A 17,374-nucleotide genomic window follows, 5' to 3' on the forward strand; every position below is an offset into this window, starting at 1 on the left:
CGCACCCTATCTTTAGCATAGGGTGCGCAGATCGTGCGCAGGCCGTGCGCTAGTTGCGCTTTGACCTGCGCTGCGCACTTTTGACGGTGCGCCGTGCGCGCCAAAATCAAACTTTTCGGATTTTGGCACGCACGGCGCACCGTCAAAAGTGCGCAGCGCAGGTCAAAGCGCAACTAGCGCACGGCCTGCGCACGATCTCCGCACCCTATGCTAAAGATAGGGTGCGCCGATCGCAGGCGCCGCTGTCCGCTAGTAGGCGGCGCTACAAGCAAGGGGCGGGCACGCCGGGCAGAGAGCCGGCTCGGGGGCGGAGCTACCCCCGGCCGTGCGTGCGCTTAAAAAGCGCTAATGTGAAACCGGCCTTAGAGAAGCATATTAGCGGCCCTCGATGCAAACCCTGCCAGTTTCCCATGGCTATGACATATCATGACTTCCCATCTGACCCCTTCTGTTTTCTCTCTAGGGAGGACCTGGCTACCTCTATCTATTGAAGAATAAGGTTGCTACTTTTGCCAAAGTGGAGAAAGAGGAAGATCTTATTATGTAAGTTACACAACACAAAAGCATATAAGCAATACATTAATAAATGGTAATCCTCCATAATATATGATCTTGCCACTATCACTGCTCCTACATGGCCAGCTGTCAACTTTCTCAAACTCCAGAACATTAAATTGGATGCCCAGTATTACAATCTTGATGGCTTTCAGATAGGTCAATGTCAGACGTGTGAGGGTCTGACACCTGGCACCCCCACTGTTAGCAGGTTTTGCAGTTGTCATATGAATACTGGACACCACCTTGAAGTACCTGGAGAATGCCTTTATGTCTGTGTAGAAAGGCAGATGTAGCAATCAATGGTCTAGAAAATCCACATTTTGGAGCTGAAAATCTCAGATACCTCCATTTACTGGCAATTTCTAATTTTAGGAAGTAAATCTCTGTGCAATTGGAATATTTATGTAATGCCAGTGTGTAATAAAGAGGTGCCCGCTGTTATTAAACATTCTTTATGGTATATTTGTGAAATAAAGTTGTAATGCTCGCATCCTGACTGGTTGGTGCAAGCGTGGGGGATGCGGCCCCACTGGACCAGAAACCCGACTAACCTGGAAGGGGCGTAACTAAGCCACTACCTTGGTGTTCACTGGAGCCTCTGATGGTGAGGTCCGGCTTGTGCGGCAGGTAGCTGCCAGGCACCACTCCAAGGTGGTGTCTGGCTGTGGCTGCTGATTCCACTGAGGGACTGGATACTGCGGGCAGGTGCGGGCTAGTACAAACTGACACGACGGGTACTCTAGCGGGCACGGCTTGAGACACTGGCAGGCAGGCAAGCATGGCTTGAGGTACTGGCAGGCAGGCACTAACTCGGTAGTGACAGGACAGAGACATGGACTGGGATGAGTAGGATATGTGAACAGGTAGGAGCTGTTCACACTGGAGGTGCAGGAACTGGTTCGGGAAGGACGGAACATACACAGATATAAATAATGTGAGGGAACAGGTAGAGAACTGTTCACACAGAAGATGCAGGAACTGGTTCAGGAAGGACAGGAACATAGACAGGTATGAAGGGTATGAGGAAACAGGTAGAGAGCTGTTCACACAGAAGATGCAGAAACTGGTTCAGGAAGGACAGGAACATAGACAGGTATGAAGGGTATGAGGAAACAGGTAGAGAGCTGTTCACACCGAAGATGCAGAAACTGGTTCAGGAACCAGTACAGACGGGTAGGACAAGGATCCACAGGAAACGGAATGGAAACGGAGCAGAACCGCAGGATTGCGGAGCAGAGAAGAACTGCAAGGAACGGAGCAGGGTAGAACCGCAAGGAGTGGAGCAGGATAGAATCGCAAGGCTGCGGAGAGGAGCTGCAGTTTGCAGCAAGAGGTTCTGCAGGAGCAGGTGCCACAGAAAAGGAGAGCAGAGCGGAACCGCAGGTATGCAGAGAGAAACTGCAGTTTGCAGCAAGAGTTTTTGCAGCAGGTGCCACAGAGAAGGAGAGCAGAAGCAGGTATGCGGAGAGGAGATGCAGCAAGTGATCTGCAGAGCAAGAACGAAGCAAGGTGGAACCATAAGGTATACGGAGAGAAGCTGCAGCAAGAGGTTCTGTAACAGCAGGTGAGAAGCAAGGCGGATCAGCAAGGTATGCGGAGAGAAGCTGCAGCAAGAGGTTCTGCAGCAGCAAGACCAAAGCAAGGCAGAACCACAAGGTATACAGAGAGAAGCTGCAGCAAGAGGTTCTGCGGCGGAACTGCAGTAGCAGCAAGACAGAGGGAGTACAGACAAGAGTACCCAGATCAGGTAAGGAAAGAGCACAGACTGGGATAAAACAGAAAAGGGTATAGGACAGAGTTCAGACTAGGCAACGTAGAGCAAGGCACAGAGACAGGAATAAGACAGACACAGGTATAGGAGGGAGTTCAGACAAAGCAAGGTACGAGTCAGTGCACAGGAACAAAGACACAGACCTGGATATTCTGCCTCCTGGTGGGCAGAACGAGAAATGCACAAGGCACAGAGACAGGGGTACAGAGACCAGGATATTCTGACTCCTGGTGGGCGGAAAACATGACACAAAGCACACGGAAACAGATCTAGGTATGATGCCCCCAGAGCAGGCAGAGACAACAGGACCTGGCAACTCAGTAGCAAGACACTGACTGAGAAAAAGCATTGCTCAGGCAGCTTCCACTGGGTGGAGCTGCCCTAAATACTAGAGGCCTCTTGGTAATTGGTTGGGAACACCATAGGCAGGTGCACACTGATTCTATAATAATATTATTCCATAATATCCAGTGTAATATTAAGCAAAAAAAACACCACGCGGTGCCAGATCCATCTCACACTATGGAATTCACCCGCACCCAACATACATGGCTGTCTTCTAATGGAATCTACTGGATTGTACCCAGCAGCCAATCACTTTGATGGAATAGATAGCACTATATGATGCATTAAAGAAGACTGATGCAGATGTGACAAAACCATAAGTAATATACAGACCTACAAATATGATTTATAGATAAGCATGTACAGGAGATGCCCAGTTTATACTGGCATGGTCAACATACTCTATACAAGAAGATGTATAACTTATGCCTGCTGTACAAACATAATTATATATCAAAGTTACTCAGGTTATACCAGCTGTACATATTTAATTAAACACAGAAGTTGCCCATATTAGTCCATGTTATACCAGGTGTACATACTGTACAGTTGTGTGAAAAAGTGTTTGCCCCCTTCCTCACTTCCTATTCTTTTGCATGCTTGTTACACTTAATGTTTCAGATCATCAAACAGATGTAAATATTAGACAAAGATAACACAAGTGAAAACAAAATGCATTTTTTAAATTAAGGTGTTTATTATTAAGGGAAAAAGAAATCCAAACCTACAGGCCCTGTGGGAAAAAGTGATTGCCCCCCCAAAACATAAATTAACTGTGGTTTATCACATGTTAGGAAAGCTGGGTTCAAATTCCCTAACCACACACAGGCCTGATTACTCCCACACCTATTCTCAATCAAGAAATCACTTAAATAGGAACTGTCTGACAAAGTGATGTAGAGCAATAGATCCTCCAAAGTTAGACATCAAAGAAATTCTGCAACAAATGAGAAACAAAGTAATTGAACTCTATCAGTCTGGAAAAGGTTATAAAGCCATTTCTCAAGCTTTTGGACTTGAGCAAACTATAGTGAGAGCCATTATCCACAAATGGCGAAAACATGGAAGAGTGGAAGTAAACCTTCACAGGAGTGGCCAGCTGACCAAAATAACCCCAAGAGCATGCCCTTGTGGCCAATCAAAGCAGAGGAAAGACGGAAAGCGCGTGCTGGATACTGAGCTGTGACGTGCGGTGAAACTCTGCCCATAGCCCAGTCAGAGGGGTGTGCACGACTGGGTCACACCACTGGGTTCCCAGATGCAAGGCATTCTGGAACGTGACGTGACATCAGGGAATGTCAGAGCATGCTGCAGCTGGGGGTTACATGATGCCAAGTGAGCGATCAACGATAGCGCAGTTCAATGGCAAGAATGACAATAAGAGGTATTTACAAAAATACTTCTAACTATTGTTTAAATCAATGGGGACATTATTTATTGTAGTGGACAACCTCTTTAATAATAAAGACCTTAATTTATAAACTGCATTTTGTGTTTACTTGTGTTATCTTTGTCTAATATCTAAATTTGTTTGGTGATCTAAAACATTTAAGTGTGACAAACATGCAAAAGCAAAAAAATAGGAAATCAGGAAGGGGGCAAACACTTTTTCACACAACTGTATATACAGAAAATACACAGGTTATACCAGCTGTACATACAGCGGGAGAAATAAGTATTGACACATCACCAGTAAATATTTCTAGAGGTACTATTGACATGAAATACTCACTAAATGTCCATAACAACCCATCCAATCCACACTGGCAAAGAATTCAAACTATAGATGTCCATAAATTAAGTTATGTTTAATAATGAGAAATGACACAGGGAAAAAGTATTGAACACATGAAGAAAGATGTGCAAACGGCCATGCTAAGTTACAGGATACCCAAGTTATATCAGCTGTACATATATAATTATATACAGTAGTTGACCAGGTACCAGCTGTACATATATAATTATATACAGGAGATGCCCAGGTTATACCAGCTGTATATGTGTAATTATATACAGGAGATGCCCAGGTTATACCAGCTATACATATATCATTATACTCAGGAGATGCCCAGGTTATACCAGCTGTACATATATAATTATATATAGGAGATGCCCAGGTTATACCAGCTGTACATATATAATTATATGCAGGAGATGCCCAGGTTATACCAGCTGTACGTATATTATTATATACATTAGATGTCCAGGTTATACCAGTTGTACATATATAATTATATACAGGAGATGCTCAGGTTATACCGGCTGTATATGTGTAATTATATACAGGAGATGCTCAGGTTATACCGGCTGTACGTATATTATTATATACATTAGATGCCCAGGTTATACCAGCTGTACATATATAATTATATATAGGAGATGCCCAGGTTATACCAGCTGTACATATATTATATACAGGAGATGCCCAGGTTATACCGGCTGTACATATATAATTATATACAGGAGATGCCCAGGTTATACCAGCTGTACATATATAATTATATACAGGAGATGCCCAGGTTATACCAGCTGTACATATATAATTATATACAGTAGTTGCCCAGGTACCAGCTGTACATATATAATTATATACAGGAGATGCCCAGGTTATACCAGCTGTATATGTGTAATTATATACAGGAGATGCCCAGGTTATACCAGCTGTACATATATAATTATACTCAGGAGATGCCCAGGTTATACCAGCTGTACATATATAATGTATATGTACAGCTGGTATAACCTGGGCATCTCCTGAGTATAATTATATATGTACAGCTGGTATAACCTGGGCATCTCCTGTATATAATTACACATATACAGCTGGTATAACCTGGGCATCTCCTATATATAATTATATATGTACAGCTGGTATAACCTGGGCATCTCCTGTATATAATATATGTACAGCTGGTATAACCTGGGCATCTCCTATATATAATTATATATGTACAGCTGGTATAGCCTGGGCATCTCCTGAGTATAATTATATATGTACAGCTGGTATACATTATATATAGGAGATGCCCAGGTTATACCAGCTGTACATATATTATATACAGGAGATGCCCAGGTTATACCGGCTGTACATATATAATTATATACAGGAGATGCCCAGGTTATACCAGCTGTACATATATAATTATATACAGGAGATGCCCAGGTTATACCAGCTGTACATATATAATTATATACAGGAGATGCCCAGGTTATACCGTCTGTACATATATAATTATATACATGAGATGTTCATGTTATACCAGCTGTACATATAATTATATACATGAGATGTTCAATGTTATACCAGCTGTACATATAATTATATACAGGAGATGCCCCAAGCTATACCAGCTGTACATGTATAATTATATACACGAGATGCCCAGGTTATACCAGCTGTACATATATAATTACATACAGGAGATGCCCAGGTTATACCAGCTGTACATATACAGTGGGGCAAAAAAGTATTTAGTCAGTCAGCAATAGTGCAAGTTCCACCACTTAAAAAGATGAGAGGCGTCTGTAATTTACATCATAGGTAGACCTCAACTATGGGAGACAAACTGAGAAAAAAAAATCCAGAAAATCACATTGTCTGTTTTTTTTTCATTTTATTTGCATATTATGGTGGAAAATAAGTATTTGGTCAGAAACAAAATTTCATCTCAATACTTTGTGATATATCCTTTGTTGGCAATGACAGAGGTCAAACGTTTTCTGTAAGTCTTCACAAGGTTGCCACACACTGTTGTTGGTATGTTGGCCCATTCCTCCATGCAGATCTCCTCTAGAGCAGTGATGTTTTTGGCTTTTCGCTTGGCAACACGGACTTTCAACTCCCTCCAAAGGTTTTCTATAGGGTTGAGATCTGGAGACTGGCTAGGCCACTCCAGGACCTTGAAATGCTTCTTACGAAGCCACTCCTTCGTTGCCCTGGCGGTGTGCTTTGGATCATTGTCATGTTGAAAGACCCAGCCACGTTTCATCTTCAATGCCCTTGCTGATGGAAGGAGGTTTGCACTCAAAATCTCACGATACATGGCCCCATTCATTCTTTCATGTACCCGGATCAGTCGTCCTGGCCCCTTTGCAGAGAAACAGCCCCAAAGCATGATGTTTCCACCACTATGCTTTACAGTAGGTATGGTGTTTGATGGATGCAACTCAGTATTCTTGTTCCTCCAAACACGACAAGTTGTGTTTCTACCAAACAGTTCCAGTTTGGTTTCATCAGACCATAGGACATTCTCCCAAAACTCCTCTGGATCATCCAAATGCTCTCTAGCAAACTTCAGACGGGCCCGGACATGTACAGGCTTAAGCAGTGGGACACGTCTGGCACTGCAGGATCTGAGTCCATGGTGGCGTAGTGTGTTACTTATGGTAGGCCTTGTTACATTGGTCCCAGCTCTCTGCAGTTCATTCACTAGGTCCCCCCGCGTGGTTCTGGGATTTTTGCTCACCGTTCTTGTGATCATTCTGACCCCACGGGGTGGGATTTTGCGTGGAGCACCAGATCGAGGGAGATTATCAGTGGTCTTGTATGTCTTCCATTTTCTAATTATTGCTCCCACAGTTGATTTCTTCACTCCAAGCTGGTTGGCTATTGCAGATTCAGTCTTCCCAGCCTGGTGCAGGGCTACAATTTTGTTTCTGGTGTCCTTTGACAGCTCTTTGGTCTTCACCATAGTGGAGTTTGGAGTCAGACTGTTTGAGGGTGTGCACAGGTGTCTTTTTATACTGATAACAAGTTTAAACAGGTGCCATTACTACAGGTAATGAGTGGAGGAAAGAGGAGACTCTTAAAGAAGAAGTTACAGGTCTGTGAGAGCCAGAAATCTTGTTTGCTTGTTTCTGACCAAATACTTATTTTCCACCATAATATGCAAATAAAATGAAAAAAAAACAGACAATGTGATTTTCTGGATTTTTTTTTTCTCAGTTTGTCTCCCATAGTTGAGGTCTACCTATGATGTAAATTACAGACGCCTCTCATCTTTTTAAGTGGTGGAACTTGCACTATTGCTGACTGACTAAATACTTTTTTGCCCCACTGTATAATTATATACAGGAAATGCTCCGGTTATACCAGCTGTACATATATAATTATATACAGGAGATGCCCAGGTTATACCAGCTGTACATACATAATTATATACAGGAGATGCCCAGGTTATACCGTCTGTACATATATAATTATATACATGAGATGTCCATGTTATACCAGCTGTACATATAATTATATACAGGAGATGCCCCAAGCTATACCAGCTGTACATGTATAATTATATACACGAGATGCCCAGGTTATACCAGCTGTACATGTATAATTATACAGGAGATGCCCAGGTTACACCCCCTGTACATATATAATTACATACAGGAGATGCCCAGGTTATACCGTCTGTACATATATAATTATATACATGAGATGTCCATGTTATACCAGCTGTACATATAATTATATACAGGAGATGCCCCAAGCTATACCAGCTGTACATGTATAATTATATACACGAGATGCCAGGTTATACCAGCTGTACATGTATAATTATACAGGAGATGCCCAGGTTACACCAGCTGTACATGTATAATTATACACAGGAGATGCCCAGGTTATACCAGCTGTACATATATAATTATATACAGGAGATGCCCAGGTTATACCGGCTGCACATATATAATTATATACAGGAGATGTCCAGGTTATACCAGCTGTACATATATAATTATATACAGGAGATGCCCAGGTTATACCGGCTGCACATATATAATTATATACAGGAGATCCCCAGGTTATACTAGCTGTACATATATAATTATATACAGGAGATCCCCAGGTTATACCAGCTGTACATATATAATTATATATAAGAGATGCCCAGGTTATACCAGATGTACATGTATAATTATATACAGGAGATGCCCAAGTTATACCTGCTGTACATACATAATTATATACACGAGATGCCCAGGTTATACCAGCTGTACATATATAATTATATACAGGAGATGTCCAGGTTATACCAGCTGTACATATATAATTATATACAGGAGATGCCCAGGTTATACCGGCTGTACATATATAATTATATACACGAGATGCCCAGGTTATACCAGCTGTACATATATAATTATATACAGGAGATGCCCAGGTTATACCAGCTGTACATATATAATTATATACAGGAGATGCCCAGGTTATACCAGCTGTACATGTATAATTATATAGGAGATGCCCTGGCTATCCCAGTATGGTCTAGAACATTATGTCATTTTGCTTTTTTAGGTTTTGGAAGAGATTGAGCAAGTTGATGAGCAAAGTTAATCCTGAACCGAACATAATACACATTATGGGATGCTATGTGCTGGGGAACCCCAATGGTGAAAAGGTACGATGGGTTGGAGAAGAAAGATAATAAGGCATGAGCATTTTTGTGGGGGGATATCTGTAGGGTACCCATCTATATAAAGAAGCCTTGGAGACAGGCTTTTACTATATGTATGTTCGCTATGCCTCCATCTCTTTTATGTAGAGGGAAGCACTGAGCTTCACAATATGGCCAGGATATTTATGCCATTTCTTTACCTCTCTTAAGTCAGGATTCATTTATAGAGGCTTACCTAGACTTGTTTTAAAGGAGTTGCTTGTAAAAGAAAAGAAAAAAGGAAAAATCTTGAGCTTGCATCCAATTTCTGTCCAGCTATGTGGCACTTAGCCAGTCTGTGATGCAAAGCCTGCAGCTTATCTCTACTCCAAGAGGAAGAAGGGTGGCTGTGTAGTTCCACCTTTAGGCCGGGATCACACATGCGAGAAACTCGGACGAGTCTCGCATCTTAATACCCGGCACTGTCGCCGGTACTGAGGAGCTGAGTGTGCGGCTCCATGTATTGCTATGCAGCCGCACGCTCCGCTCCCGAGAGCCGGCGGCAGTGCCGGGTATTAAGATGCGAGACTCGTCCGAGTTTCTTGCATGTGTGATTCCGACCTTAAAGGGAATCTAGCCTATGAGTCAGTGTCTGAGCCTTGCCCAAGAGTTAGGAGATTTAGTCAAGTCAGAGTAATCTCCAAAAGGAAAAGACACCAATCTACAGATGCCTTATGTCATGTGATAAGGCGCCTTAGTTGGCTGATATTGACTTATATGGTGGCTATCTCCTATAGGTGGCACTAGAGACGTAGCTTTCTTCCTCTTTAAAGGAGTCTGTCATCTCTAAGATCCTTAAGTAAATAGATATCCTTGTAGGGACCCTACAACGACTTGTGCTTACTGTCTGTAACGGTGGACCATTGTCTGGTCTTAAAGTCTACCCAGCTTTGCAGTCCACACAAGGAGTAAGAGTGCCCCCTTAACCTGTTTTATGATATGCTTTAATTTCTGTTCTCATCTTGCCTCTTTGTCCTCTCAGCTTTTTCAGAACCTAAAGAATCTAATGAGTCCAAATCGAATCGAATTCAAGTCCCCCCTTGAGTTATCAGCACAAGGTAAGTCAGCAGCGATGGTCCAGAGAGCTCACCTTGTACCAGTCAGTCCATCTCAGGGCAAAATACAGCAGCAAGTGGCCCAGTAATTACATGTCCTATGCCTTGTGTATGCCCCTGTTCTGCGCCTCCCGGCATATCACAGGAGCTAGAGATAGCATCTGCTCAGTGTTTTCATTTTCCACTCAGATAATTAGAGAGTCTTGATTAGATTTCTCTGGAGTAATTGGGATCAGTCACGCTGTCCATGCTTGTCACCGTCCTGGCAGCTTGTGTGTGACGCAGCCTCTTGTATGTGGGTTTTTAGAAATATTTCGGCATTTGTATATAAGATGATAATTACAGACCAGAGGAATGTCACCGCACTGTGGGGAACAATGGGTATGCCTCTAATTTCATACTTGGGCAAGTAAATGAATAGGAAAAGAATGATGACAATTTCCATCACCATGTGCCACAATGCAAAATCATTCCTCTCTAGAAGTATTTTAAAAATGTTGGAATTTTGTGTGCCACCATACAAGCGCCATGCATTAGGAATAGATTGGAATTCCCAAAACCGATCCCATATCCACCGGATAGGTGAGAATTGTTAGACTGGTGCGTGATCCACCACTGGGAATCCTACAGATCATCAGAAGGAAGGGGGAATTTCTGTCCTTTTTCACCTTTGACCACAAGAATGCTGCCAGGAGGAGTTGAAATGAGCAATCAATCATGCATGCGTTCATTCATTTTCTATGGCACGGACAACCTGCGCTGGGCAATCATTGCCACTCACATAGAATGGAGGGCAGAACACATATCCGATCATCCTCTCCAGCCAAGTGTTCCTGGTCACGGTCTTGAGGCCAGTGGAAGACAGGAAGTGTAACAACATAAGTTCCCTATTTGGGCAACCAATGGGTATGCCAGCAGTAGGACCCTCACCAATTTAACAATGGTCACATATTCAGTGGATAAGTGATAATTAAAATGAGTATTTCATTGGCGTAGTTTATGTTACAGTTGAACTTATGGTCAGTTTTCATATTTTTCTTCTTTTCCATGCTTCTATGTTCCAGGAAAGCAACTGATCGAAAAGTATTTTGATTTCCGATTATATCGTCTCTGGAAGACTCGTCAACACTCCAAACTGCTGGATTACGATGATATTTTATGAGCCCAGCACAGTGCTGCCATATTTGGAGTACTTTTTAGCTGATTTCCAGGGGGCCAAAAGAATCTACTGGGATCTTCCCCACCCACTGCTACGGAGAGTGGAGGACAGAGGATACTAGAAGAAGTTGTAAGGTGCAGAGGCCGAGTCCACTGACGGGTGGTAATTCTTACAAAAAGAGTTGGAACAAGGTTTGAAATGTAGAAAATCAGGAATGAGAAGACGTCTTCATTCTGAGCTTCACAAATTCAGGGCAAACACTAACCAAGAATCGCCGGGTCCTTTTTTTCAAGGCCCCTTTAAGACTTAAGCTCAGGTTTTTCTTAAGACAATTTACACTTCTTGCACTAAAGAGCAAGGATCCCATCAAGCCTTCAAAACCCACGGTGAACTTTTTGTAGCAACACCCAGGTGACTTTTATATATCACGGGATGGAAACTGAGACCGAACGCAGCAGTTCGCCGGCTTGAAGGGTCAGGCCCGTGTGACAAGCGAGGCTACGGAAGAAGTATTGCTGACAGATATATCTATATAGAACATATCGTATTAGGTTTTCTTTTGTTTATCCAGAAGGGGTAACTTACAATTTACAATTTAAGTGCAATTTCTTTTCAATCACGCAAATGGCTTATTTAATCGTTAGACAAGTGCAATGGTCTTTGAGCCATCTTGCATGGTGTTAGTTGTAGTGACAATGCGGGACACTATAATATTTTTCTTTGTAGATGTGTAGATCACCAGCAAATATGTGTTGTAACCCTTCACAGACTGACAATAGATCTGCTGTATCATGCGCATTGTTACGTCTTACACAAGATTCTGCACATTTACTTGGCGTCTCATGGCCGGTGTGTTACCTACATTACTCGGCAAGATATGGAGAACGCAATTTGTTGCAATATATTGATATCATTGTTATGTGAAGATAGTAGAAACCTATGTACAGTAAACAAATAGACATTTAGAAAATTTTTCTATATATACGGTATATTGAATTTGGGGGAGATTAGCCATAATTGTGATCACATATATGCAGGTGGTGGCACACTCTCATGGTAGAGGCCTGGTTTGTGTTGGCATCCCATTTCAGTGCTTACCTTTCTGGCTGGGTGATAGAAGTGAATAATAGATATATTGCTGCCTTTTTTTTACTCACTTTACATATAGTATTGTGTCATTAACATGGTAAATTGGTAAATGGTTTCAGCCCTCGAGACCTAGGTTTTTGCTTGATTTTTGGTCCTCAGTTGGCTGAGTTTTCATATTTAATAACAGGTATATCCTTTTGGTTTAAAGGGGAGAGGCAGATATTAAAAACTACTGGAAAAAACCCAAATCCTGCTTTTTTGGGGATGGTGTGGGGGGTGGGATGGGACTCTTCTTTGATTGGTATTGTATGCATTAGACATGTATGCGACCCAGGATTCAATTGTTTCCTCTCTATATGTAGAATTGGGGAGGGATAGATATATGTATTATACATAGACATGAAAATGTGTATATTTTGCATTATGATCCAATGTACACTGCAGTATGCCAAGTTTGCCATTATCCATGTACATTACAGACTACGAACGGCGCATCTTTTATCAGCTGATAATTCAGTAAAACGTCTCATACGACCACACGAAATACATTAAAGAATGATTGTCTTCACAACTAATATGGTTGTATGTATCATATATGGTGGACCTGACAACATGCCACAGAAGTACATTTTCCATGCAGGGTTAATATGTACTGGGAGATAGAAAAAAACTAACAGTATAGCAGACAATTAATATTGATCCCTGGACTAACACGATGATGGAATCTGTTGGCATTCATCGATTTATTGACCGCTCCATTACTGTAGTAATATGTTAACATAGAGCCACACTGATACTGGTGCATATAAAGACTGTGCATTACAGGCCGCATTGTCATTTCCTAGTAGGAAGCAGCTGACTTACCCCATCCCTGGTCAGATCTGTATTATTGCAGATATGAGGTGTTTGATATAATGGCGATGACTGATTATTTGTGAAACTTACCATCGAGGCAATAATATAAAATGGGACTATATCGATCACAAGAATTGGTTATTGTGGGCTCTGATGCTTTTTATGTGCTTTTTTTTATGACAGCCCTAAAGCCATGTTTGTTTAAAAGAGTAATTACGTGTTTTATATATAATTATCCACAATTGCAAAGTTATGAATCTTTGTAATATACTTCATTATCCTATTTTGTTTCCTTTTTCCTTCTTTTCCAAACACCAGGCTGAAAGTGCTGTTTTAGCTGCCTGGTTCATGCTCCTTTAGTAGCTGTTTTGACCTGCTGCTCTAACAAGAATCTGTGCTCGAATACTATTTGTGAGTATGCTCCTGTGTGAGCTTCTCTGCTCCCCTCCCACACAAAGAGCGAAGATTCTTGGCTGATTAGTAATTAAACTAAAAAAAAATATTTAGTTACTATGGATATTCCTGGTCATCACAGAGACTGATGAGTGGCCACATGTAACCATGTGCAAATATGAGCCCCCATTATCATGCTCATTGACATCTGAACTCACGCCTCACAATTCTGCAGCAGTTTGACACTCATTGGCCTGTAACTATTGGCGATTTAATGGGTGATAGCTTTTAGCAGAAATGTATGTATCATTCATATCTAATATATGGCATAATGTGATAGGCGCACAGATTTTTGTAGTAAAGTACTTGCACTTTGTTATTAATGTAAAGTAGAAGTTTGTGTCTTGTCTGGAATGACCGCTCTAAAGTGGATGAGTGGTTTATGACTGTAGCTATAGTATGCATAGATGTATATTTACACATTGTAACAGATTTATTCTGCAGTAATGAAGCAATGGACGAGTAGAACAATGTGAAGAATACGATTTTGTAATAAGAATAGAAATAGAAATATTGTAATATATATCCATGGATTATAATTTAGTAAGAGGTGAACCCAGAATGTGTAGAAATGTTAATAATGAGTGAACTGATGGAAGAATTTAATTTGCACTTATAGTGGTAATTATTAGGAAATAACTGATGTATAAAGTACAAATAAACCTATGGGGAGTGAACTATGCACAGTATAGTACAATGGAGATTAAAGGAGCTATCGACTTCTGGAAAAGATATAAAATGTGCAGACTTCTAACATAAGAAAAATAAACATGAATAAAGTCTGGTTTGCTCTAATCTTTTTTACAAGTGGCCAGTACAGGAGCGCTGCAGCCAATCATTGGTCAAAAAGATTAAAAACACATGAGACATGCACAAAAGTGAACAAGTCAGTAGGACAGTGTTCACACCACCCAAAGACTGAAACACAGAAAAAACACAATATAACAAACGTGCAAAAATACTCTGTTGTAGAAAATATATATAACAGTAAACAGCAAGTGCTAGTAAAAAGATGATAGCAAAAACAGGATATTTAGTTGATACATTTTTTGCAAAAAATGTATACAAAGCCACTTCACCAACGTCACGGTATACCCATTTCGGAGCAGTCCTATCTAATGTATTTAAAACCTGATCGTGTGAACAGTACCTATATGAGCAGGATTCAGAAAGGCGCTTCTTGATGTGGGCACGCTGTGTAAGACGGCTCTTTATGTGCATGTCACACAAGAGAGGGGCTGGAAACTCCCAAAACTTGCATAAGCAAGAAACTAATAAATTAAAAACACATGAGACATGCACAAAAGTGAACAAGTCGGTAGGGCAGTGTTCACACCACCCAAAGACTGAAACACAGAAAAAACACAGTATAACAAACGTTATACTGCAGCGCCTTTCTGAATCCTGCTCATGTAGGTACTGTTCACATGATCAGGTTTTAAATACATTAGATAGGACTGCTCCGAGATGGGTATACTGTGATGTTGGTGGAGTGGCTTTGTATACATTTTTTGCAAAAAACGTATCAACTATATACCCTGTTTTTGTTATCATCTTTTTACTAGCACTTGCTGTTTACTGTTATATATATTTTTTACAACAGAGTATTTTTGCACGTTTGTTGTACTGTGTTTTTTCTGTGTTTCAGCCAATCATTGGTTGCAGCAATCATGTGAGTGCTACAGACATCATAGCATATTGTTGAGCGATGTTTCCACTAAAGTATTTGACGTGCAGTCATCACATACTGCCACTTGTAAATGGAGACTGTAAACACTAGTAGAACAACAGCCCTGGAGTTTTATTTCAAAAGTTTCAGAAGCTAGATAAACCATTTAAAATTAAACCATAACTGTATTATACCCCAGAGCTGCACTCACTGTTCTCCTGGTGCAGTCACTGTGTACATACATTACATTACTGATCCTGTACTGATCCTGAGTTACATCCTTTATTATACCCCAGAGCTGCACTCACTGTTCTGCTGGTGCAGTCACTGTGTACACACATTACATTACTGATCCTGAGTTACATCCTGTATTATACTCCAGAGCTGCACTCACTATTCTGCTGGTGCAGTCACTGTGTACATACATTACTGATCCTGTACTGATCCTGAGATACATCCTGTATTATACTCCAGAGCTACATTCAAATTTCACTAAATTACTAGACAGTGAACTATTTGCCAACAGACACATTTAATTCTCTGTATTACATTGTATTCATTTTCCTTACATCAGTTGTCTGCATGGAGCCTTCTGTAAAGACTAAACTTCCCATAATGTAAATCACCAGAAAAAAGCGCTGTGCAGACACTGAACAAGCAGGAAATATTGTGTCTTTCAAACATGGAGATGCTACAGTGGGTGAGAACACACATAACACATGATGTAACCTTGGATCAGCACAAGTTAATATAAAGACTTTGCAAATTAACCCTTTCATATCAGTGTGTAAAATGATGTTCCACAGTGAAGCCGCACTTTGAATACCATTTGTAAGATATGCTTGGTATAAGATGCTGGACAAATTAGTTACATCAGAGTTTCTCAACCTTCGTCATATTTACTTGGGACATCCATTAATATTCATAATTAATTACCATAGACAGCTTTTTATAACTCAAAGGCATGGTGTTGCTTTTTCATCTCCACAAGATAAAACGGATTTTGGAACGCACACTAGACTTATATGTCAACACACTTTCCATACATTATTTGTATGGCACTCCATCATCATTCTCCAAGCACTATAGGTGCAGGAACTCCCTCTTTTTCCAGCATACATTGCCCCCGCCATTATACAATGACTTGCCAGCCCAGATCTGAAAATTGCCTCTCTGTTAGGCCGGGGTCACACTATCGTATTGGATGCGATATGCTAATGACCCTCAGCTCTTGCTCTGCTGTGAGCGGGCGCCGAGTGTCCCGCTACTGTACTCCGAGCCTCTCGCATAGACAGGAGTGGAGCACAGCTGCGGAGGAGGCTGAGAAACTAATTTCTCCATCTCCTCCATTGCCGGGGTCAGTGTGTATCGCACCGCACTCAGATGATATCCGAATGATGTGCGCTGTGCCACTCGCACCTATAGACTTATATGGGTCCGAGTGAGCCGAGACTCTGCCGCGTCTTGGTGCCAATCGTAGCATGCTGTGATTTCACCCGGACGCTGAAAACGGCCCAGGAAAAAACACTGATGGGAGCTGCCCCATAGATGAATACTGGTCCGAGTAATCTGCAATGTTTTATCGCCTAGCACTCATCCTTATTCATTGTTAGTGTGACCACGGCCTTAGATATACCTACGTGCAGTTCTTCAGACAAGAGAGTAGGAGCAGACACACACAGCCCCAATCCTACTAAAAAGCCCTGACCTCATCACCTGTAATTCATCTTGGTTTCCCCAAGGGCTTGTTCATATGTAGCGCTTTTGCAGCATTTGTCATGTGTAAAAAATGCAGAGTGCTACAGTAGCACTAAAATAAATTAAATTTCTAAAATCTCACATAGTGTTTGATGCATCAACAATGTGCGTGATGTACCCAGCATTTTTCCTGCCAACTCTGCATTTTCCATGTGAAAAAAGCCCTGTATGAACACACCTTGACAGCTTTTCCTTCACAATAGGCAGCTGTATGGCACGTTACTTAGTTGG

General features: G+C 41.5%; 1 protein-coding gene across 4 annotated transcripts in view; it reads left to right on the plus strand.

Annotated features, from left to right (window-relative positions):
- NSMF (NMDA receptor synaptonuclear signaling and neuronal migration factor) overlaps nt 1–12,983 on the plus strand; it is a 134,755-nt gene extending 121,772 nt beyond the window's left edge. For all 4 annotated transcript variants that reach the window (XM_073558331.1, XM_073558333.1, XM_073558330.1 and 1 more), the window contains 4 exons: nt 464–543; nt 8,967–9,069; nt 10,088–10,163; nt 11,225–12,983. In XM_073558331.1, the coding sequence (XP_073414432.1) occupies nt 464–543; nt 8,967–9,069; nt 10,088–10,163; nt 11,225–11,322 (357 nt within the window). In that variant the 3' untranslated portion in view covers nt 11,323–12,983. The remainder of the gene's footprint in view (nt 1–463; nt 544–8,966; nt 9,070–10,087; nt 10,164–11,224) is intronic.
- The last annotated feature ends 4,391 nt before the right edge of the window (nt 12,984–17,374 follow it).

This window comes from Dendrobates tinctorius, unplaced genomic scaffold (assembly GCF_039654945.1).
Source record: "Dendrobates tinctorius isolate UK_male_01 unplaced genomic scaffold, ASM3965494v1 ptg000013l, whole genome shotgun sequence".
NCBI classification, from domain to species: Eukaryota; Metazoa; Chordata; class Amphibia; order Anura; family Dendrobatidae; genus Dendrobates; species Dendrobates tinctorius.